At 39.5% G+C, this 24,225-nt stretch overlaps 1 protein-coding gene and 1 long non-coding RNA gene across 2 annotated transcripts in view; both read right to left on the bottom strand.

The window, feature by feature from the left end:
• The window catches only part of LOC148345914 (uncharacterized), a 37,621-nt gene extending 29,563 nt beyond the window's left edge, over positions 1-8,058 (bottom strand). The window contains exon 1 of the long non-coding RNA XR_015848201.1: positions 7,564-8,058. This is a non-coding gene — a long non-coding RNA (uncharacterized LOC148345914). The remainder of the gene's footprint in view (positions 1-7,563) is intronic.
• A 7,690-nt stretch (positions 8,059-15,748) lies between these two features.
• epm2a (EPM2A glucan phosphatase, laforin) lies at positions 15,749-23,523 on the bottom strand. Its single transcript, XM_088325019.1, has 4 exons — positions 23,200-23,523; positions 20,612-20,786; positions 18,958-19,184; positions 15,749-17,220 (listed from the first exon to the last, which is right to left on the bottom strand). Exons 1-4 carry the CDS (start codon positions 23,453-23,455, stop codon positions 16,943-16,945), a joined length of 936 nt encoding a protein of 311 aa, XP_088181145.1. The 5' UTR covers positions 23,456-23,523; the 3' UTR covers positions 15,749-16,942.
• Positions 23,524-24,225: the final 702 nt, after the last annotated feature.

The following is a 24,225-nucleotide window of genomic DNA, read 5'->3' as shown; positions in this document are numbered from 1 at the left end:
TTCAAAGATGTTAAATATGTGTCACAAAAATGCTTTACCTCAGAGAAAATAATAAAACGGCTGTTTATTCATTTTGGGAGTGAAGGGAGTTGTGGAAAGCTTGTTTGTTATCTATTTAAAAAGTTTGACTGACCTATCTGACTGTTTTGTTGACATTCCCTTTAGCGTGGCACCATCTAATGGTTGCATAATGTAACTACAGCCTCTACTGTAGCCAAGTCAAATTTATTTATGACGCCCTTAATCACAAAAATGTCTCGAAGGACTGCACAGGATTACAATTACAAAATTGCACAAATACCTGATCTTAAACCAGCATGCACTTGTAGCGCCTTATAGTGCGGTGCGCCTTATGTTTGGAAAAAGTTTTAAAATATGTCATTCATTGAAGGTGTGCCTTATAACACGGTGCGCCTTATAGTGCGGAAAATACGGTACTTAAAAATAGTGTTAAATAGACTCCACCAGGAAAAAATAATCGTTTTATGAGAAAATGGCCATGACCCGGCACCGGTGAGCTGCACCTCCACCGTCCTCAGGGGTGACCCTTGTGCCCGCGGGCGCCACGTCGGAGACCCCCGCTTTGAAATATAATCATGGATTTTCGATGCATGTCACGATGACGCCCGCGGGGAAAGACATTTCATTAAGAGAGCGGAGAGGCCTGCTCATTATTATGCGCTACGACCGGGGTGTCAAAGTCGCTCTATCTGGGGGCCACGTGCCAGAGAGAAAATATCAAAATCTCACAGGGGCCAGACTTGTAGGTTGAGGAGAGAAAGGGGGAAAAAAATGACAGAAAATGTAAGAGAAACAGAGAAAAAATGGAGACAAAGAGAAAAGAAAAAGAGTGGACAATAGAGAGAGTGAGAGAGAAAAAAGAAAGACTGGAAAAAAGAAAGAAAGATAGAAGGAAGGAGCAAAAAGAAGGGGGAGGGTGAGAAAGAAAGAAAAAGAGAAACAAAAAAGAGAAATACTACTCCGGTTGCTTTGCTTGTCTTGGGTGACACCAAGTGGACATATTTCAAAGCGCAGCCAATTTTTCTCTCGCGCTTCTCTCCGCAGGGCGGATTCGAACCCTCCGTTCGCTTTCGGCAATAGAGACGACAGCGCCGTCCGGCGAAATTTGGCCGTCGGGCGTGTTGGCTCCGCAACCTTGGCCAGGGAGAGATTTATGGGCGTCGTGCACTTTTTCACGGTCTCGTTGCGTCGAGTCGAGGCCGAGCAGACACTTAAAGCCGAGGGCCCCGAAGTTTGGCTTTTGAGGGTTCGTGCTTCCCGCCTTTACAAACTGTTCTGAAGTCATAAAATATCTGAGTTATTCTAAAAATTGAGCGTTGGTTTTATGGGGCAGAGATCCCGATAGATCTACAAATACATGGATAAATGCCTACAAATATTAAAGGTTCCTACACCTTTTTCATGGCCAATCCATTTTTCCAGTACCATATTTTCACGACTATAAGGCGCACCGGGTTATAGGGCGCACCCCCCAAAAATAGTTTTTGGTCCTATATTTTCCATACATAAGGCGCACCGGATTATAAGGCGGTACAACGGGAACGTCGACAAAACGGTCAGATAGTTGAGTCCAACTTCTTACCCCCTTAACATTCCCAAAGCTCGCAAAGAAGCAAATGCGTGTCTCGGACATGTACGGAAACAGTGTCTGTACCATGTCACCAATCACTCAAATGCATCCTTCCAAATATCATTCGGAAGGTTCAAGTCTTGGGATTCAAGAAATGCCAAACATTTTTTAGTTTCCATTTCTCTCTTGCAACTTTACTGCGCATATGACAATAAACACTTGGAATAGAGTTGAATTTAAAGATAGACACTCCATTCCATCCATTATCAGCACCGCTTTTCACAGAAACATCGAGTTCAGTCTGAAACAAGATACAGGGACAATATAAAACCCGAAGTAGCTCACCGAAGTCGTTGTGTTCATAATAATGTGCAGCCAATGTCCTCTTATATCCGTGAGGGTAGTAAATCCAGGAGAGTCAAATATTTACAAATACAGAACAGTAAAAAATGTTTTCTCTATGCCGTAGTGCAACCCAACGAGCGATTCACATTCATCTTTTTCGGCCAATCGCAGGCTCTGTTTCGCCCCTTTAGCCTATGCGAGCCCGTAAATGATGAAAAGGATCCGCCTCCTTTACTCCCGAATAACTTTAGCCAATAGTGACTGATTGAAATGATGATTGACACATTGGTTAGGAAATGAAACGCCGGTATATAAATCCCAGCATACGCCGCGGACGACTTGGCCTTCGGGGGAAAGTCGGGTCGGCGTAAGTTGCGAGACCTTGCAATTTAATATTGATCCATATATAAGGCGCACTGTATTATAAGGCGCATGGTCAGCTTTTGATAAAAATAAAGGCTTTTAGGTGCGCCTTATAGTGCGGAAAATACGGTACCTTCAAAAGAAGAAATTTAGCACCCATCAATTAAACTCTTTTGGTTAACTTTGACCATCTTGCTGCTCTCACATACTTTGTGCAATGTTAAGATGTTCCTTTATATGATCTAGGATATTTTTGTGTCTGTGGGCTGCTACAAACTGACATGAATTCTGCCATTCTGCCTCAACAATTGGCTACGTCACACGTGTTGACAAACGCAGAAAGGAATCAATAGTTGTTAGCAGTGTTCCCTCTAAGCTGCGCGCGTGCGCAATTGCGCACTGCTCGCATATTCTCACCGCACGAGAAAATCTAGCCAGCTCACAAAAATCAGGGCTCCAAATATTTAATTAAGAAGCCAATTAAGTCAAAGTTACAGTGCATGAAGGTCAAAATACACGGGTTCCCTTGACGTTGTGTTCGAAATACGGTATTTGGAAGTCAAGGTCCAAGTAGAACGAAGTTGAGTAAAGTCAGTAGAGTTTTTCGAGAACCGGCTTCTTTGGCTCGGCTCACTCAAAGGAACCGGCTCCTTCGGGTCCTAAACGGCTGTTCAGGTTGTTTTTGCTTCTTTCATCCCAACATGACCAAATATTAGGTAAAATGATGCACAAAATGACTTAAAGGAAGGGGGGAATAGAACAAAAAAGAATAAAATACCAAAATGAAAAAGGAGTGAAAAGCTGAGAAAAAAAAAAGAAACAAAAGGAAGAGAAAAAAGAAGGAAGAATTCTGAAAAAGCCAGAAAAAAAGGAAAAGAAAGAAAAAAAGGAAAAAAAGTAAATAGAGAACAAAGACTAAAAAGTAACAGCTAGGAACAAATAAACACAATGAGATTTTTTTAAAGGAATTTTTGAAAAAAATAGAAAAAAACAGGGAAAAAAGAAAAAGTTTGTGTTGCATTCCAATAATTTCTGATGATATCAAGTTAATCTTGTTGCCAAGATTGTACTTCTACTAAAAAATGTAACTAAAAACAGTTCTGTATCTTACAACCGACTCAATAAGCCCCCCAAAATGTTAATTTTATGTGACAAAATATATCAGGAAAAAAAAATGGAAATCTTGTAAAAGGATTATTGTAAGAACAAATGGCGTTTGTAGGCCGTACAAGCTTTGCAATCGTACATGAGTCAATTCATTCAAAAGAGAAAAATCATTTTGTAACGTGATGTCAAGTATTGGACATGTTTGATCATGAATTATCTTGCCACACTTGGGATTACTGTTGCTCACTGTTGTTTCAGGCGTTGCTCACCGACGTTGTGTCAACGCTCAGACCCGTAAGGAAAATGACAGGGAACATTGCTTGTTGGGTAATAATGGAGATCAACTAAGTACTGTATGTAGAAAATGGAGCAAAAATGAGCTCATTCCAATGACATTGATGGCTTCCAGGCAGAGCGCAAAGACTGCTGATCTTTCGCATCACTTACTTTCCATCTTTTTGCATGTTTTTCGGAAAATCCGTGTCTTCGTTGCTTAAAATTGTTCATGATTATTTTTCACATTTGACTTTTTATCTATAGCGCTAGAGAGTTCCTAATTTTCATTTATATTTTATTGTTATTTCTTTCATTTCAATCGTGTGACAACAGTGCATGAGAGAAATTAATATAAAAAATGTCCGTTTGACCGCGTTGAGAAGCACAAGATGAAACCTCATTTAGTAGCGCTTCGGGTGAGGGTTACCGTCATTTCATGTGCATAAAAATCATCACAACTACACGCTTTAGAAACCGCCAACAGCATCCTTTCAATTCTGCCCCGAGACCCCCAACAGGAGAGTTTCCATTTTTAATTCAAACTAATGACTGTGTTTATGTCATCCTAAAAGGTTTAACTCTTTCAAAAGCCAAAGAGGTTGAAGATATGAGTGATGAAAAACTTAATGGCTAAAGATTCCAGGATTATCCATTATTATAATTTAATCCAGCCAATATGAACGTTCAGAGGGTTTTCAATACTGTGTTCTCTCTACGTCATCCTTTTGGAGTGAAGTCCCACTTTTTGCATTGAAAAAAATCTTGAGACGCACGATTTAGAGAAAATAATCTTAAGAAATGAATTTTCGGGTCCCGTTTCATTTACCGTAAATTCCAGACTATAAGCCGCTACTTTTTTCCCCAAACGTTCAACCCTGCGGCTTTATCTTATTCAGTGATGCGGCCAATTGATGTCGTTTTTCTAACGGCCGCCAGCGGCGCTCGAGTACCAAAGGTAAGATTAAGACCGGTGGAATATATGCGCCGAGGAAGACTGCAACTTCTTGGCTTGTGCATCAATTAAATGAGCGTAAACATACCCTCATCATGCAAAACGCAAAAATAAAGGCAAATGACGCATTTTTTAAGCTAAAAGCAATCCAGCAGTCCGGACGGTCTACCTTGATTTTTACAAGTACGGTATGTTTTTGTTTTCTTACCAGACCCGTTTACTGTATTGCGAGCGTGTTGCTACCATTAACTGCCCTGTCACAGGCAAAGTTTGGGATGAAAGTTATATTATTATTATTATTATTAAAGCTTTGAAAACTCTCCCGGTGTACCCTCTTTCTTTGTAAATATGTGTAACCATGTATAATATGTATTTGCAACTGTATATTTATGTAATGTATTTATTTGTATCTTTTTAGAAACGTATTCTGATATGTTTTGCACGGGCGAATGAAAAAGAAGGGGCGGAACAAACGCGGGGTGACGGGAAGTGGGGTAAAAGTGAGGAACAGGCGCGGCGGAGAATAGTGGATGTATATTTTTCCCACCCTTACCTTTGGAAATATAGACTTTTTTCCTTGGATTACTTTCAACGGGACCCGGACTCTGCAGGTCTGCATCAAACCTTAAGTACCGGTATCATTTTCCATTCATTTTTCTGGCTGTGATTTTTGGACTGTGTACTTTAATGAAGGACATTTAGTTTCAATCGCGGGACTTAAAGTCAGGCTTGGGTTAATTTTGTGTTACATTTTTTCATGTGTGTGCATGCGGCTTATATACAGGTGCGGCTCGTGTAAGTACAAAAACGGTTTTCCTCTTAAAATGTGGTGGGTGCGGCTTATAATCAGGTGCGCTCTATAGTCCGGAATTTACGGTAAATTGTCCATACAGGATTTCATGTCCCCTAAAGTTGTTCTCATCATTGTGTCATATAATTCATTTTTTCTGTGGCAGCCATGGTTAGGAAGTGGTAGTACTGATGATTTTTAGGGTGCTTTTTATATTATTGGACAACATCTTCGTTTCCCAACAGTTTAAGGACATTTTGGCGTGTCTATACCATGCTACTATAACACTTTTTCACAAAATGGATGCGGCATTTCAACCAAAAACCTGTTTTTTGTCAAAAATACACTGATGAAAATTAGAGAACATTGTAAAGCGCTTTGGAAGGTCTTCATTGACTTGAAAAGCGCTAGAGAAATGCAGAACATTTACCATTTGTTTTGCATTGTTTGTCTTTAAATCTGTTCAATGTGTAAAAAGCTAAAATTGTTTTATATTTGACAAATTCGACATTAAAAACATGAAATTACGAATTACTCAATAATTTGGTGCTTAGCGTTTTATTATTATTGATACTATATCAGTTCAAAATCCGAGGAGCCGTTTGGAAGCCAAGAGAGACACTTTTCGTAAGAGTCGGAATTTCAACAACCGGTCCTCTAACGTTTCGCGTGACAACTCCATCATGAGGCCTTGAGCCACCACCGGCGTCATTTTTACGCACTTGATTTTTCTTCACTTAAAAGCGGTCTATCGACTCAGACTGCCAGGAAACTATGAAGCATTTTCCTGACCTTGAGAACAAGGTTAAAATTCAAGCATTTAAGGATTTCAAGCACCCGTACGTGACAAAAACACAACAGAATAAACGACAAGCTAACTGACAAACGAGACAAACTTTGATGTCAAAACGTGCATCAAAATAAATGACAAAACACACACAACAGACTAAACAAGCTAACCGTCAAACTGAACGATGAAGACACGAAGAACCGAAGCGACCGACGAGATCGAGAAATATAATGCCAAACTCAAAAGACACCGCAAAATACGGAACAGACTAAACCACAAAGGCAGCGTCTATGTACACCACTAAATAAACGACAAAATACACGTCAAAGTACGTGACAAAATGCCTCAACAGCCAACTCACCGACAAAGTCAATGACAAACTCAACTTGAATACACGCAACGACAAAAATAGAAGTACAGAAACAAGAATATATAGAAATGACCAAATGAATAAATTCCAGGCAGATCATATATTTGTGTCTGGCTCAGATTGTTTTTCAGGGCTCGTATACCTTTTAATGGCCAAATTCAAGCACTTTCAAGGCCAATTTTTCCCGTGCCAATCAAAAAGACGTTGCCAAAATAAAGTTGCCATCTTGCTGCTAGCACACACTTTAAGCTATACCTATATATGATCTAATGGACTGCTATAAACCAACAAGGATTCTGCCATTCTGCCTCAACAAACACAGAAAGGGCTCTATTGGTGCTACGTTATAATGGAGTTACACACAGAGGACAAAAATTAAGTACTGTACCATCTGCGTCATTTCATGCAATTAAAAAAAACACATTTAAAAATGTGGTCTATTGAGTCAGACTGCCAAGAAACATGGCAAGAGCAATAATAGCAAGTATTTTCAAGCACTTCACCCATAATTCAAACATTGAACAGACTTTGAAAACATTCATATTCGAGTATTTAAGGATTTCAAGCACCCGTACAAACCCTGTTATTCCCAACAAGGGTGCCAAATGAACAAAACTATCTCAAAACATATCTCCTTATCCATTTTTGTCCACATTTGATCGCTATCTTAATAACACACACAGATCTATAATGCTTTTATTTAAATATTACATATAAATCAATACAAATATAAGCTATGCATTTGTTTAAACATGAATTCAGCACCAGTATTAAGAAATATTAAAGCACATCAATGGGTTTGGTCTTCCACACTCCATTTCCCACAATGCATCACACCCAAACAAGGAAGTGGCACGCGTGCCGCACGCACAATGTTTACAACCGCAGAAAATTCGACAAGCAAAGGAATACAGTTTTATAACCTTCATTAGCAGCATAAATAACCCAAGGAAGCGGCAGAAAATAGATTTGAGCTTACCAGTGGCGTCTTGCTCCATCGGCATGTGTGGATGTGCTTCGCGTTTCGTCTTCTTCTCGGGGTTTAAGGGAAGTTGGGTGCGCGGGCGCCCCCTATCCCCAAATCCCCGTCACCGTTCCACTCCTCGAATGGTCTTTAAAAAGTCCCGTTCTCGTCGAAAAATGTCCAAAGAATCCTCCATAGAGTCCAGCAATCTTTCTCCTTGGTTTCCTCCCTCTCGGTCTGAACGTTGTACCTCACGCAGTCCGTATTGAGCTTTGCTCCACCTTCTCTTCCCTTTGGCACTCCTCACGCCGTCCAGCGAGATGTTTTGCGCCTCGTTTCAATGTTTTGTGTTTGTATTCCTCCATTTTCGGCTTTTGGGGCCGCCCGAACGCCAGCGGTCACCGGACGGTGAATAGCGAGGTGAAGCTTCCACCTCACCAGGTGTCGCGCATGAGAGAATCACCCGCCGCCTGTGACGTCACTTTCAAAAAGGAACAGACTTCTCGTTACTCGCTACTTCTTCCGAAAAGGACCTGAATTGCTCCAGAGTACTTTGACTATGTCACGAGTTACCAGAGAAAGTCACTACTTCCCTTTCCTTTCAAAATAATTGGACGTTTTCTGAGAGCAGGTAGATGTTCTAGAACATGGATGTCAAACCCATTTTAGCTTTGGGGGCCACATGGTAGAACATAATCATCATGGGGGCCGGACTAGATAAAATGTGAAAGAGAACTAAAGCGAGAAAGGCAAAGAGAGAAAGACAGACAGAAAATAAGAAAGAGAGAACAAGGGAAAGTAAGAGAAAGAGTGAGAGAAGAGAGAAAGATTGAACAGAGAAAGTGGGGAAAAGAGAGAACAGAGAGAGTGTACAAGAGATAAGGGGGAGAGAAATGAAAAAGAGGTTGCAAAAGAGAGAGAAAGACCGGACAAAAGAGAAACATAGAGAAATGAGAAAGTGAAAGAGAGAAAGACAGAGATAAAGAAAGACAGACAGAAAATAAGAAAGAGAGAACGAGAGAAAGTGAGAGAAAGAGTGAGAGAAGAGAGAAAGATTGAACAGAGAAAGTAGGGAAAATAGAGAACAGAAAGAGTGTGCAAGAGATGGGGGGAGAGAAATGAAAAAGAGAGATTGCAAAAGAGAAAGACCGAACAAAAGAGAAACAGAGAAATGAGAAAGTGAAAAAGACAGAAAGTGAAAGGAAGAGAGAGTGAAAGAGAGACAACAGATAGAATGGGACAGACAGAAAGAAAAGGGAGAAATAGAGAAAGTAAGAAAAGCGAGTGAAAGAAATGAAAAGAGATTGAAAGGAGAGATCACAAGGGAGAGAAAAGAAAGAAAATAAGAGACAGTTAAGTTGAGAAAGAGAGAGAGAGAAGAGAGTGACAAAGTGAAAAAGAAAGAGAAAAAACAGTTAAGTTGAGAAAGAGAGAGAAGAGAGTGACAAAGTGAAAAAGAAAGAGAAAAAAACAGTTAAAAAGAAGAGAAAGAGGGAGCTCTATAGAGATAGATATATAGCGAAAAAAGAGAAATCGAGAGTCAGAAAGAGAGAGAGAGAGAGAGAGAAAGAGAGAAAGAAAAAGAAAGAGAGAAAGAAATAAAGCACCAGTTGCTTTGCGAGTGACACCTTGCTTTGTCAACATCAAATGGATATATTTCATACTGCCGCTCCTTTTTCTCTGTGTGTTGTTTTGTGGGTCCAAACCAAAACCAGGGTGGGTCTGATCCGGCCCGCGGGCCGCATGTTTGACACCCGTGTTCTCGAAGCTGGTCCTATTTATGGCATCTTGCCAGAAACACGTTGATCCTCCACTTCAAGAGCAGCAATAAGAAACAATATCATAAAATAACAATCAGCACTAAACAATATAAAGTGAGATTCATCAATGAAATCTATCTCTCACAATCAGAGACAACCGATCAAGTAGACATGACCTACCGTACTTCAAGTATTTTGTTCAAGTCAATTGTAAAACGAAATAAGGTGAGTTTCCCTCTATAGAACAAGGGTCTCAAAGTCGATTGAGTCAGGGGGCACTGAAGCTAGAATCTGGGTGTGGTGGGAGCAAATGGGCTTTTATAAAAGTGGGCCTGGGTTTTATATTTGTCCACTAGATGTCCCCGCAAGCGAAAATGAGTCCAAGGAAGACGACAAACTACGTAGACCGAAAGTGAGCATAAAGCGCTATTTACTTCCAATTTTTAGCCAGCCTTTCACAATGAATGACAGAAAGAAGGGGAAAAGATTGTTTCACGATAAGGAATAAAAAATAGGGAAGGAGAAATAAGAAAACGAGACAAAAGAGGAACAGGGAATAAAAAGAAAAGTGGGGAAAAGAAAGCCAAAAAAGGAAAATGATAAAAAGAAAGAGCAAAAAGACAAAAACGGGGAGAAAATGCTACTATCTCATTTTTTCTTCTTCGTTTTTTTTTCTTTTGTTCCTCCTTTTTTATTGGGTTTTACTTTTTTCATTTGTCTTTTTTCTTTGATGTGTTATTTTTCTTTTTTATTTTCTTATTCTTATTACAAAGAGTTACCGAGCTTGAAAAAAAATTGCTTTCTGCCGGCCCCAAGGAAGAGAAATATGTGATCTGGGATAATGGATCGAGGCCGCAGTTCAAATGGGACAGAAACGACGGCATAAAAAGAAACCAAAAAAAGACAGCGTGAAGCACTAAGCGCATAACAGTACTGAAAACTGTTGGTTCCCGCGAAGGAATACGTCATTATTCCCTGCCTTCCCGATGCTAATTCAATCACACCAATATCCATTATCCCCACTCGTCCGAATACGAGATCGTGAATGTCAATTGTGTCATCAAGCGGCAACGTCGGAACGGAGCCGGCGCAATCGATGGCGAGCCGTCACTGTTGATTTATGACCGCTCGCCTGGCGTCCGCTCGTCCGTCCCGAGGACGGATTCCGGCAACGACGGGATCGCGGCTAGAACGGCTGTGTGCCGTACGGGTTGGCCATTTTCACCTTTAGAGGGACCCACCTGATTTGCTTGTGAAATATCGTAATCCTGGCCAAACTTGTTTTATTCTGGGAGAGTATAGTGTCTTTCTGGGAAAGCGGCTCAGTGCTGAGTTAACAAAACAAAAAATGCGAAGTCAGCTCTTTTTGTCCAGTTTTCAAATCTTGATTAACCTACCAGACAGCTTGTAGATGGTGTTGATATTCAATATTTTCCTGGCCTGGGTGAATGAAATGTCTTTCTGAAGAACAAAGCTGAGTCAGCAAAACCAAAAGTGCTGAATCCACTTTAGGCATTTTTTTACATATAGATCAACCTCTGTCTGCAAGAAATTGTGTTGAATGTCGTTCTAGTCTTGAATAGGGGAATTTTTTTCCTGGAAGAACGCTAAATCAGAAAAAACAAAAGAGCAGACTCATTTTTGGGGGCGTTTTCATGTTTAGGGTAACCTATCAGACTGCCCTTAAAAGATGGTATTGATATTTAATGTCGTTCTTCCTGGGAGAGTGGAATGTCTTTCTGAAAAAGAAATAATTTTGAGTCCAGAAGTACTGAGTCCACCTTTTTTTTTTAGTATTTTTTTCAAATAGAGGTCAAGACTTCTGCAAGATATTGTGTTAAAATTGAATGTTCTGCCCAAAAGAGGGGAATGTCTTTCTGGAAATACAGGGAGTGCAGAATTATTAGGCAAATGAGTATTTTGACCGCATCATCCTCTTTATGCATGTTGTCTTACTCCAAGGTGTATAGGCTCGAAAGCCTACTACCAATTAAGCATATCAGGTGATGTGCATCTCTGTAATGAGAAGGGGTGTGGTCTAATGACATCAACACCCTATATCAGGTGTGCATAATTATTAGGCAACTTCCTTTCCTTTGGCAAAATGGGTCAGAAGAGGGACTTGACAGGCTCTGAAAAGTCAAAAATAGTGAGATATCTTGCAGAGGGATGCAGCACTCTTAAAATTGCCAAGCTTCTGAAGCGTGATCATCGAACAATCAAGCGTTACATTCAAAATAGTCAACAGGGTCGCAAGAAGCGTGTAGAAAAACCAAGGCGCAAAATAACTGCCCGTGAACTGAGAAAAGTCAAGCGTACAGCTGCCAAGAGGCCACTTGCCACCAGTTTTGCTATATTTCAGAGCTGCAACATCACTGGAGTGCCCCAAAGCACAAGGTGTGCAATACTCAGAGACATGGCCAAGGTAAGAAAGGCTGAAAAACGACCACCACTGAACAAGACACACAAGCTGAAACGTCAAGACTGGGCCAAGAAAAATCTCAAGACGGATTTTTCTAAGGTTTTATGGACTGATGAAATGAGAGTGAGTCTTGATGGGCCAGATGGATGGGCCCGTGGCTGGATCGGTAAAGGGCAGAGAGCTCCAGTCCGCCTCAGACGCCAGCAAGGTGGAGGTGGGGTACTGGTATGGGCTGGTATCATCAAAGATGAGCTTGTGGGGCCTTTTCGGGTTGAGGATGGACTCAAGCTCAACTCCCAGTCCTACTGCCAGTTTCTGGAAGACACCTTCTTCAAGCAGTGGTACAGGAAGAAGTCCGCATCCTTCAAGAAAAACATGATTTTCATGCAGGACAACGCTCCATCACACGCATCCAAGTACTCCACAGCGTGGCTGGCAAGAAAGGGTCTAAAAGAAGAAAAACTAATGACATGGGCTCCTTGTTCACCTGATCTGAACCCCATAGAGAACCTGTGGTCCCTCATCAAATGTGAGATTTACAAGGAGGGAAAACAGTACACCTCTCTGAACAGTGTCTGGGAGGCTGTGGTTGCTGCTGCACGCAATGTTGATCGTGAACAGATCAAAGCACTAACAGAATCCATGGATGGCAGGCTTTTGAGTGTCCTTGCAAAGAAAGGTGGCTATATTGGTCACTGATTTGTTTTTGTTTTGTTTTTGAATGTCAGAAATGTATATTTGTGAATGTTGAGCTGTTATATTGGTTTCCCTGATGAAAATAAATCATTGAAATGGGTATACATTTGTTTTTTGTTAAGTTGCCTAATAATTATGCACAGTAATAGTCACCTGTACACACAGATATCCTCCTAAAATAGCTAAAACTAAAAAAGCCCCACTCCAACTTCCAAAATATTCAGCTTTGATATTAATGAGACTTTTGGGTTCATTAAGAACATGGTTGTTGTTCAATAATAAAATTCATCCTCAAAAATACAACTTGCCTAATAATTCTGCACTCCCTGTAGTGCAGAGTTTGTTTTGGGGAGTTTTCATTTGTAGATTGACCACCTGATTGCTTGTGAAATATTGTGATCTTTGCCAAGCTTGTTCTGTCCCTCGATAGTAGAATGTCTTTCTGGGAAAGCTGCTAAGATAGCAAGATAAAAAATGCCTAGTCTGCTTTTTTGGGTACTTTTCACATCTGGGGTAAACTATCTTACAGCCTGTCAAAAAATGGTGTTGATATTCAATGTGGTCCTGGCCTGGGAGAATGGAATGGAATGTCTTTCTGGGGAAAAATGCAAAAGTCCAGAATCCGATAAACTTAGATCCAAAACAAAAACATGATCCATTACAGAATAATTAGAATCGGTTCCTTTTTCATTTCTAGCATTCGTCTTAAAATTCCAAATAATCCATTTTGAAGCCATGCATAACGGAACAGTGTGTGTGTCCATGAATAAGCTGAGCCCTCAAGAGTGAATACGATGGGGATGCGTTTTGGATATTTGCGGGAGAGCATTAAGAAAGGCGTGGGCTTGAAGAGCGAATAGGCGCCCCTTCTTATTATTTTCCATTTTTAGTGCCGTGAAGTCCAATCATCGTTCCGACGCAGGGAAAAGCAAACTAGGGTTCGCCGGCCACATGCGGCCCGGCGGGATTTTCATACGGCCCCGCGAAACCAAAATATAAATCATAGAAATGAAAGTACTACGAATAGAACGTGTTTTTCAGGTGACAACTTTGTCCTCGTTGTGGGGCTACAACAAAATGATGACGACAGACATACGACTAAAGTACTACAAAATGACTCCAATACTAAATATCAAATTCAGTGCTTCAAAAAAGGGACCGTCTTGTGATTAAGGGCTATTCAAAAAAACACAACTAAAGCAATACTACTACACTCAAAATACAAAAATACTACGACTGGAATATTTCAAAAATACAACAAAAAAACACAACAAAACTTCTACTATCGAAATACTACAAATATCTACAAAAATACGACAATACTTCAAAAAGACAACAGAAGTTCTCCAAAAATACTACTATGGCATATATCAGAAATACTTCTACAGAAATACTAGAAAAAAAAACTATGATAATACAAAAATAGTACTAGAGATATATTACAACAATATTCCAAAAATAAAACCATTTCAATACTACTAAAATCAGACGACAAAATTACAACTAAAGTTATACTATAAAATTACGACATATATGCAACAACAATTTTATTATGGAAATACTACACGTATACTCCAACAATTCTATTGAAATACTACAAAAAAATACCACTGAAAACTACAAGGATACTTCTTCAGAAATACAAAAAAAATAGCACTACAGTATACAATAATACTAAAATACTACTACAGAAGTATGATGACAAAATGCAAAAAAATACGACTACAGAAATATTACAACAGGGATACTACACAAATAAAACTACAGTAATATTACAAAAATACAATAAAAATTCTACTATCGAAATACTACAAATATCTACAAAAATACAACAATGGAAATACTTCAAAAAGACAACAGAAGTTCTCCAAAAATACTACTATGGCATATTTCAAAAATACGTCAACAGAAATACTAGAAAAAAATAATTATGAGAATACAAAAATACTACTAAAGAAATATTAGAATATTCCCAAAATAAAACAATATCAACACTACTAAAATCAAACAACAAAAATACAACTAAAGTTATGCTATAAAAATACTACATATATACTACAACAATTTTTTCATAGAAATACTACAAAAATACTACACTTATACAACAACAATTCGATTGAAATACTACAAGAATACCCCAAAAAATACCACAGAAAAACTACAATAATACCTCTTCAGAAATACAACAAAAATAGCACTACAGTATACAATAATACTAAAATACTACTACAGAAGTATTACAACAGGGATACTACACAAATAAAACTACAATAATATTACAAAAATACAACAAAATTTCTACTATCGAAATACTACAAATATCTACAAAAATAGAAATACTTCAAAAAGACAACAAAAGTTCTCCAAAAATACTACTACGGCATATTTCAAAAATACGTCTACAGAAATACTAGAAAAAAAAATAATTATGATAATACAAAAATACAACTACAGAAATATTACAACAATATTCCAAAAAGAAAACAATATCAATAACAACAAAAATACAACTAAAGCTATACTATAAAAATACTACATAAATACTACAACAAATTTGTTACAGAAATACTACAAAAATACTACACTTATACGACAATTCGATTGAAATACTACAAGAATACTCCAAAAAATACCACAGAAAAATTACAATATTACCTCTTCAGAAATACAACAAAAATAGCACTACAGTATACAATACTACTACTACAGAAGTATGATGACAAAATGCAAAAAAATACTACTACTGAAATATGACAATACTCTAAAAACAAAATAATATCAATACTACTTAAATCAAACGACAAAGATACGACTAAAGTCATACTATAAAAATACTACATCTATACTACAACAATTCTATTGAAAGATTACAAAAATACCACAGAAAAACGACAAGAATACTTCTTCAGAAATACAAGAAAAATAGCACTACAGTACACGATGAAACTTAAATACTACGACAGAAGTATGATGAGAAAATGCAGATATATCTATTCAACACGGACCAAATGGAGTTGTTTTAAAGTTGTCCAAATAGTTTTCTTTGCAAAGTCCCCAAAAAGACCAAATGGAGACGTCTTTTGGGTGCAATTCTTAAAAACGAAAAACGGAAATTTAGGATCATTTTAAGACTCCGTCATTGCCATTCTTACTTGTGAATTTTAGCACTCGTTTTGGGTCGCAGGACAATACTACGCTACTGTCCCTTTACCCTTCTGGTTATATCGGCGGCCTCAAACCGTCATCCCGAGGCCCGTGAGTTCGAGACCCCGTTGTTGTGGACCTACTCCGGATGTACGGAAGAACAGCGCAGGAACAAAAATGAGTGCAGTAACCGAGGTCTTTATTTGGACAGGGTTTGGTTCACCAAAAGACAGACAGAAAATAAGAAAGAGAGAACAAGAGAAAGTGAGAGAGCAGAGAGAAAGATTGAACAGAGAAAGTGGGAAAAAGAGAGAACAGAGAGAGTGTACAAGAGATAGGGGGAGAGAAATGAAAAAGAGAGAGTGGTTCCCTAAACTCGATCGGCAAATAAGACAAACCGGGGAAGGGATAAACAACAGGTGGGCTTAGGACGTGACAAGCCAGGCACTGAACTAGCACATAGCCAAGGGGACAAAGTGTTGACATAGTGAAAAGGAAGAGTAGTGATTAGAGCAGGGGTGTCAAACTCGTTTTAGCTGAGGGCCACAAATGCTATAGAAAAATCTCACGGGGCCGGACTAGTAAATTTAAGAGAAAGAGAGAGGGAGAGAAAGAGGGAGCGATAAACCGATAGGGAGACAGAGTAACAGTGAGAGAAAAAGAGAGCAGAATAGAGATATGAATGGAGAAGAAGGGGGAAATGAATAGAGAGAAAAAGAAAGGGAAAAAAGAGAAAGATAAAAAGAATAAGAGAAGTGAAGCGACAAGAGAAAAAGATTCAGCAGGAGAAAAAGAGACAAAATGAGGTGAGAGAGAGAGGTCGAAAAAGGGAAAGAGGGTGAGAAAGAAAGAGAAAAATAGAAAGAAAGAGAATTTAAGTGTAAATTAGAGAGAGAAAATAGAAAGACAGCAAGACAGAGAAAGAGTTAGAGAGAGAGAGAGGAATAGAGACAAGAGAAAAAGAGAAAGAGAGTGAACAGAAGAAAGAAAAAGAGGGAGGAATAAATAAAAAAGAAGTGAGTCAGAGAGAAATGGAGAAATACGACCACAATTGTTTTGCAAGTGTTAACTGGCTTTAGTGACATCCGGTGGAAATATTTAAAACGACAGCTCATTTTCCTCTTGGGCTTCTCTCACGGTTGTCTTGCGGGCCAGATTTAAACCATGGGTGGGCCTGATCTGGCCCACGGGCCGCCTGTTTAACACCTGTGGATTAGAGGGTAATCAGGACAAGCAAAGGGGAGGAAAACTGAAGCAGTCAGTTTGTGACCAAATACGGGCAGAAAGAGGAAGAGGGGGCGGAGCCTTTAGCGACACAGGGACCACAGTACAGGAACCCGACTTAAAATCAAGGAGACTTCGTAAAACCATTTCAGGTTTCTAAGACGGAAGACCCGAGAAGGCCAAACTTGCGATAAAAGTCCTCCCGGGCCCGAAGCAGAGCCTCCTCGTCGATGTAGACCACGGGCCTCTTGGCCGTCAACGCGTACTGGACCTTCCTGAGACTCCAACCCAGAACGTAGAGGAGCAGACCGCAAACGGCGGCCGTGGAGCGCCCGACGCCGGCGTTGCAATGGACGTAAACGGCGTGGCCGTTTTCTAGGAGAGCGTGGAGGAGGAGGACCGCCTCGGGGAGCATCCGAACCCGACCTGTAAATGGCGATACGGTCGAGGGATTTCAGACGACGGCTTCCAATGACGTAGCGAAACACAAAAAAAAACTGTCATCGTTATGATTTTTCTTTTTAGCTTACTTCTTTTCAGATGTTTTTTTCTCTAAATGTCTGCAGCACTTTCTGTTCCTTTGAAAATTATTTGTCGTGTTTGACTGTTTCATACCAATTTTGCTTGTAAGGATGCAATAAAAATGATTTTAAAAAACTCAAATATACTTTTTGGATTAAAATAAGTCTTAAAGCGCCCTCTGCCAAATCAAAGTGCTACTACAACCCTCAAAGCCCCTTATTTGCATTGATTTCACGTTCCGAGTGGCACAACAAATCAATTCAGAATTTTTTTGCCAACGCTTTTCATCATCGATGATATCGATTTTTTGTTGCAGCCCAGGTTTTTTCCAACCCCTCGGGTTAAATATTCATGCGTCACCGATCTACCGCCATGATACGCAAGGTCTGCGATGCAAACGTTGAAAGTACTGTCGTCATTTTATTGGCTGAAACCTTCCCCGATACAAGTTTTGGAACCTGATGCTGTCATTTGTGTACGGTGGCACTCGAGACATAGAGGTGAGGTGATTGTCCTTCTTGAATAAATAGCTTCCTTTCTTTAAAATCTAATACAAGGCTTAAGCACATGTCAATTCATTGACAAAAACATTTGTCTTTATTGAAGTTTTAAGTTGAAAAGTCTAGTGAATGAATACGACTTCCGGGGTTTTTGCCTCAGTTCTAAATTTACCGTAGTAGTATTTGTGGCATTTCATTTTTTATTTTTAGAATGAAAGCAAAATAATACATTAGGCCCATTTTTTAAACACTACATTTGTTATGATTGTTAGCAATTTTGTAGTTTTTTGTTGTTGTAGAAACACAAAAGGGGAAAAAGTTGGCATGAGTAGTACTTTCTTGACTATGATATATCTAGTCATTCAATTTGGAGCTTTTTTACATGACGATGGCTGCATGTCCGACCTATCCTCATCCACGTTAAAGGATTAACAAGGCCACGCTGCAGCTTTCTTTATATTGTAATATGAAGTTATATACTATTTTATACGCCGTTTTATTCCACTTATACTCAAAAATACTTGCCCTAAGTTTGACCTCAGCCTTGAGTGTTAGTCTTCAGAAGGGTGTCGTAAACCGACTTTGCTTTGGAACGTGTCTTTGGTGTCAATCTGTGCAGATAACAATGACTTATCACCTCGCCTGGGCGGTAGGGCGATGACCCATCACCCTTCTCCCAAGCCTCAAAGGACTATTGGGAAATTTGCATCGACACGGTGCGGACCAATCTGCCAGAGGCTTGGTCATGGGGCGTGAACATTTCATCAGCATGGGGATAAGATGAGGAGACCCCGGAACTTCATCGTCTTTCTCCACACGATTGCAATTGGCAAGGAAGAAAGGTCCGATTTGTTCAACTCTTTGATTCGGCTAAATAAATTGATTTGTGGACGACACTCGTCGTTCGGCTGATTACATTTCTCAGACTATTGAATATGCTCCAACTGTAAGAGTTTGGAGAGTGTCTTCAGTTTAGTAAATGTTAAAACCTTACAAATAGTTTGGACAGATGTCAGGTTTATGCGCTTGATTTTTCGCCAATTTATTTGCGGCTGTCCCAACGCGTCGTAGTGTACTTTTGTCGTTTTCGGCGTACGGAGGAGGGAACGAAAGCGAGTCCAGCCGGGCGCGACAAACAAACCTTCGGTGCTCATGTCGGGCGTCGGCATCCAGACGTACGCGATACCGTAGCGGCGATACAGGCGGGCGAGGGCCTCGGGGTCCCGCGCGCAGCCCGGAGAATTGCGGAGGACGTCGGCCTCCGTCTGGAAGTTGATGACGGCGCTGATGCCGAGCTCCTCTTTCATTTTCACGCCCACGTGTTCTTCTCGGCGAGGGCAGCTGCCCAGCCAAAGCCTCGGGAAGACCCTGATGGCCCAAAGGACGCTTGGTCACAAAGGTCTGGGGGCAGATGACATTTCCAAAAACGTGCTTCAAATGGCCCCTAGGCGGGAACGGGCCACAAAAAATACCACAATAGGGAAATAAAACCAAAAACGGGGACCTCGTGTATTGTTTTGTCTTCATTCTGACAAAAAAATAATATAGAAATAGACAAAGATACTACTATGGAAATGTTTGAAAAATGCTTTTACAGAAATACTAAAAAAACACATTAATACAAAAATATAAAATACAAACAGAAATTATACTATAGAAATACTACAAAAGACTGCAGAATAAAAGTACATTCTATAAATATACTACAGAAATACTACAAAAGAGCATTGCTTGGAATTAAATGGACTGAACCATTTGAAGGTGGGGGAGTGTTTTCGACGTTGCGCTGTTCATTTTTGTTTTGTTTAACGTCAAAATGGATATATATCTATATCGAGAGAGAGAGAGAGAGACATAGAGAGATGGAGATATATATAGAGAGACATAGATATATATATAGAGAGATAGAGATATAGATATATATAGAGAGAGAGATATAGAGATATATTAAGAGATAGAGATATGTATAGAGATATAGAGATATATAGAGATGTACATAGAGAGAGATAGGGATATAGAAAGAGATATAGAGATATATATTGAGATATAAAGATATATATAGAGATATACATATAGAGAGAGATATAGAGAGAGATATAGAGATATATAGAGAGATATAGAGAGAGATATAGAGATATATAGAGAGATATAGAGATATATATAGAGAGAGGGATAGAGATATGTAGAGAGAGAGATAGAGATATAGAGATATATATAGAGAGAGATGGAGATATAGAGATATATAGAGAGAGATATAGAGATATATAGAGAGATAGAGATTTATAGAGAGAGATAGAGATACTTATAGAGAGAGATATAGAAATATCATATAGAGAGAGATATAGAGATATATAGAGAGAGAGATATAGAGATATATATAGAGAGAGATAGAGATATATAGAGAGCGATAGAGATAGAGATATATAGAGAGAGAGATATAGAGATATATATAGAGAGATAGGGATATAGAGATATATAGAGAGATAGGGATATAGAGAGATAGATAGATATATAGAGAGAGATGTAGAGATATATATAGAGAGAGAGATATAGAGAGAGAGATGTAGAGATATGTATAGAGATATAGAGATATATATAGAGATATAGATATAGAGAGAGACATAGAGAGAGACATAGAGAGAGAGCGAGGGAAAAATATGGCATTTTTCATCCTATTTGCACCTATCCTGTCATTTACGAGTTGAAATCGGGGCAGGGATTCGGAAGACGGACGGGATTTCGTATCCAGGTGACGTGAGGGCAAAAAGGCAATATACCTGCAGGCACGCGATCACCTGGAGAAGTGCATGGCATGAAGAGCGGCCACGCCCGAGTAGAATTCCCCGGTGCGCTTCATCTCGTCCGATTGACCCCACGCCTCCGTCCAGTGCCCGATGGGGTGGCAATGGACGCCGTCCACCATGTTGGCATCCTCGTAGGTGCACCTTCTGTCGTGGTGGGGGCCCGAACCTGCACCCGGGTGAGAATTGTCAAGATTTTGACGCCATCTTCTGGAAATCTAGTGAGAATGACGCCTTTTCCCCCCCGACAAGCGGCTCTTTCGGCTCGGCTCACCAAAAAGAGCCGGCTCTTTCCGCTCCGAGACGGCTCTTCACAATCTTCCTCGTAGCCTAAATCTTTGTAAAACACGTACGATGTAACATTATGAATAAAATGAATTTTTTTAAAAGGGGGGAAAACGGAAAATGAAACAAAGGAAGGGAAAAATTAAAACAACTGAGTTGAACATAGGTGCTATTTTTGCACTTCTACACATTTGAATCGACGTCTGCTCTTAAAAGTATCGTTTTGGGCCACATTTTTAAAGTTTATATTTTCAAACTGAGTTCTACTCGTCTTGTTTAGTTTGGGGTGTCGTTTTCATTGTTTGACACGTTTGAACTGAATCCCTTGTGTGTTCCGGGGCCATTTTTGTAGTTTTACACGTTTGAACTGAATCATTCTTTTCTAGTGTGGTTCGAGGCGCCATATTTGTAGTTTCACATGTTTGAAGTGAATTCGACTCTTCTTGTGTAGTTCGCGGGGCCATATTTGTAGTTCTACACAATCGAACTGAATTTGACTCTTCTAGTGTAGTCTCTGGCACCGTTTGTTTTAGTTTCACGCGTTTGACGACAATACCGCTTATGTGGTGTACTTTAGTGCGTGATTTTTGTAGGCACACACATTTTAACTGAACTTTACGTATTACGTGTACTTTAGGGCGCAATTTTTGTTGTTTTACACGTTTGAAGTTCATTCGACTCTATGTAGTTCGCGGGGCCATTTTTGTAGTTCTACACAAACTAACTGAATTTGACTCTTCTAGTCCAGTTCCTGACACTGTTTGTTTTAGTTTCACACGTTTGAAGAGAATTCCGATTATCTGGTGCAGTTTAGGGCGTGATTTTAGTAGGTCCACACATTTTAAAATAACATATTAGGTGTACTTTAGGACGCCATTTTTGTAGTTTTACGCGTTTGAAGTGAATTCGACTCGAGTGTAGTTCGCGGTGCCATATTTTTAGTTCTACACAATATAACTGAATTTTACTCTTCTAGTGCAGTTTCTGACACCGTTTGTCTTAGTTTCACACGATTGAAGGGAATTCTGCTTATCTGGTGCAGTTTAGGGCGTGATTTTTGTAGGCCCACACATTTTAACTGAATTTTACTAATCAAGTGTACTTTAGGGCGCCATTTTTGTAGTTTTAATAATAATAATAATAATAATTTCCTTGTATTGTCATTCTGTGTAACAATGTACACAGAACGAAATGTCGATTGCACCTGACCCGATGCAGCCGCAGCCAAGAGAGGGCGCCGCCGACCACTTTTTAAGTCTTAGGAATGACTCGGCCGGGGCGCGAACCCGAACCTCCCAGTCTCAAAGCGGGCGCCTTACCATCTAGGCTACGTGAATTTGACTCTTCTTGTGTAGTTCTCGTGGCTATATTTGTAGCTCTACACAATCAAACTGAATTTGACACTTCTAGTGCAGATTCTGGCACCGTTTTGTTTTAGTTTCACACGTTTGAGGAGAATTGCGCTTATCTAGTGTAGTTTAGGGTGTGAGTTTTGTAGGCATACACATTTTACTGAACTTTAGAATAGAATAGAATAGAATAGAATATACCTTTATTGTCATTGTTACAAAATGGGTTAACATATTGTGACAACGAAATTGGGCATGACACTCCAGTTTTACACATTCACAGTGAGGTATGAGCCAAGAAGATAAAGGAACAGAGAAGATAAGGTTATAAAACAAGGGGGATAAGGCTATAGTTATAATTTACATGGTATTTACACAAGAAATGTCGGCATGTGGGATGTTACATACAGTGTTGTCGTGATACCGTTGGTATCGTAAGGGTTGTGCAATATTGCATTTGGTGCAAAGTCATTATAGTGCAAAAAATAGTCAGCATATGCATATGCAGCATTTACGAATTAGGTGTACTTTAGGGCGTCATTTTTGTAGTTTTACACGTTTGAAGTGACTCTTCGAGTGGAGTTGGCGAGGCCATGTTTGTAGTTCTACACATTTGAACTCAAGTCTCCATTGCGTTTTGTATTGATCTTTTGGTAGCCCCTGTCATATACGGTAATGGATTGTGCTTGCGGAGCAGACGAGTTATTACGGTAAAGAGACTCCATAGAGTCTAAAAGACGGTTGTAACGGTGTTCTGTAAATAAACAAAGTTCATGTTGAGTTTAAAGAGGACTCCGTCCATCTTTTACAACCCAAACGTCTTTTAAGACTCTTTTAACATGTTGTACCTTTCTAACCAGATTATTGCCCGCATGTAAACGTAGCCATTAAATTAAGGTCTATAGTTGACAGAACGACGGCGGGTTACACTTTAAAATCAAGTCTTACCTTCCCAAAGAAAGTCTCCGTGGGTTCTCATCAAGAACTTGAAGTAAAACGTGTCTTTGTAAGGCTCCACGAGGCGCACGTCGCCTATCCACAGACCCGGTTCCCGGTTCGACACCGAAGCGTGACAGGCGCTCATCCGAACCGCTTTGTTCGGATCCCACCGGCCTGTTTCCTCGCGCGAGCCCACTATAAAGAGCTCCACGTGCGGGGACTTCGGGGTCAGAACCACGCCGAATCGGAACAACAAGCTAGACATTTTCTATTTCTTCAAATCAACATTTCTATTTAGAGCCTTGTTGACGGAAGTGAGGCGAGACACGGGGAACGGCGGCTCTCTCTGCTGGTAGTTTTCTGAATTACATCAGCCCATTTAAAAAACATTTCTTTTTTTAATGTTTTCGATTCTTGGAATAAAAAAATATGAGCATTCATATTCAACCCGTCAAAAATTGAAATACAAATGACATGAGCAAAAACAAACAAAACAACCGAAATATAATCAAGCGTCAGTTTGGGCGCCATCTTTGTAGTTTTCCCACGTTTGAACGGAAACATTCTGAATGGATTTCACTGCAAACTTTTTTATATATTCCATGCAAAAAAATATCCAAATAAAATGTATTTATGTGTGATAAAATTGGGTAGTTCAAACACCACGTATTAAATGAAGCTGAATGATACTTATTTTAATAATAAAAGTATTATTCTCATCGAGTGTAGTTTAGGGCGCCATTTTTGTAGTTATACGCTTTTGAAATAAAATGTATTCTAAAAAGATTTCACTGCAAACTTTTTTACGTGTTCTGTTTGTTGAATTTGACATAGATAATCATTTAAACACATAGCTTTAACGCATCTAAATAATATTTATATTGATTTATTCAATTTTATTTATAATAAACGCGATAGATACTGAATTCCAACCATCAAGTGTAGTCCAGGTAGCCATTTTTGTAGTTTTCTCATTTTTTTCGTGATGCGTTTGCGTAACGATGTTATAAATATATTTCTCCCCCTCTTTTTTTT

Source organism: Urocampus carinirostris, chromosome 20 (genome assembly GCF_059441175.1).
Source record: "Urocampus carinirostris isolate Australia breed hairy pipefish chromosome 20, RoL_Ucar_1.0, whole genome shotgun sequence".
In the NCBI taxonomy this organism is placed as follows: domain Eukaryota; kingdom Metazoa; phylum Chordata; class Actinopteri; order Syngnathiformes; family Syngnathidae; genus Urocampus; species Urocampus carinirostris.
The sequence above is the reverse complement of the archived record's forward strand: the minus strand, read 5'-3'. Positions and strand labels throughout refer to the sequence as shown.

Coding starts and splice junctions, on each gene's coding strand:
- epm2a (XM_088325019.1), bottom strand. CDS start 23,455: ATGTCTAGCTTGTTGTTCCGATTCGGCGTGGTTCTGACCCCGAAGTCC. Junction 20,787..23,199: donor CGGAGACTTTCTTTGGGAAG/GTAAGACTTGAT, acceptor ACCCGGGTGCAG/GTTCGGGCCCCCACCACGAC. Junction 19,185..20,611: donor CATGCCATGCACTTCTCCAG/GTGATCGCGTGC, acceptor TTGGGCCATCAG/GGTCTTCCCGAGGCTTTGGC.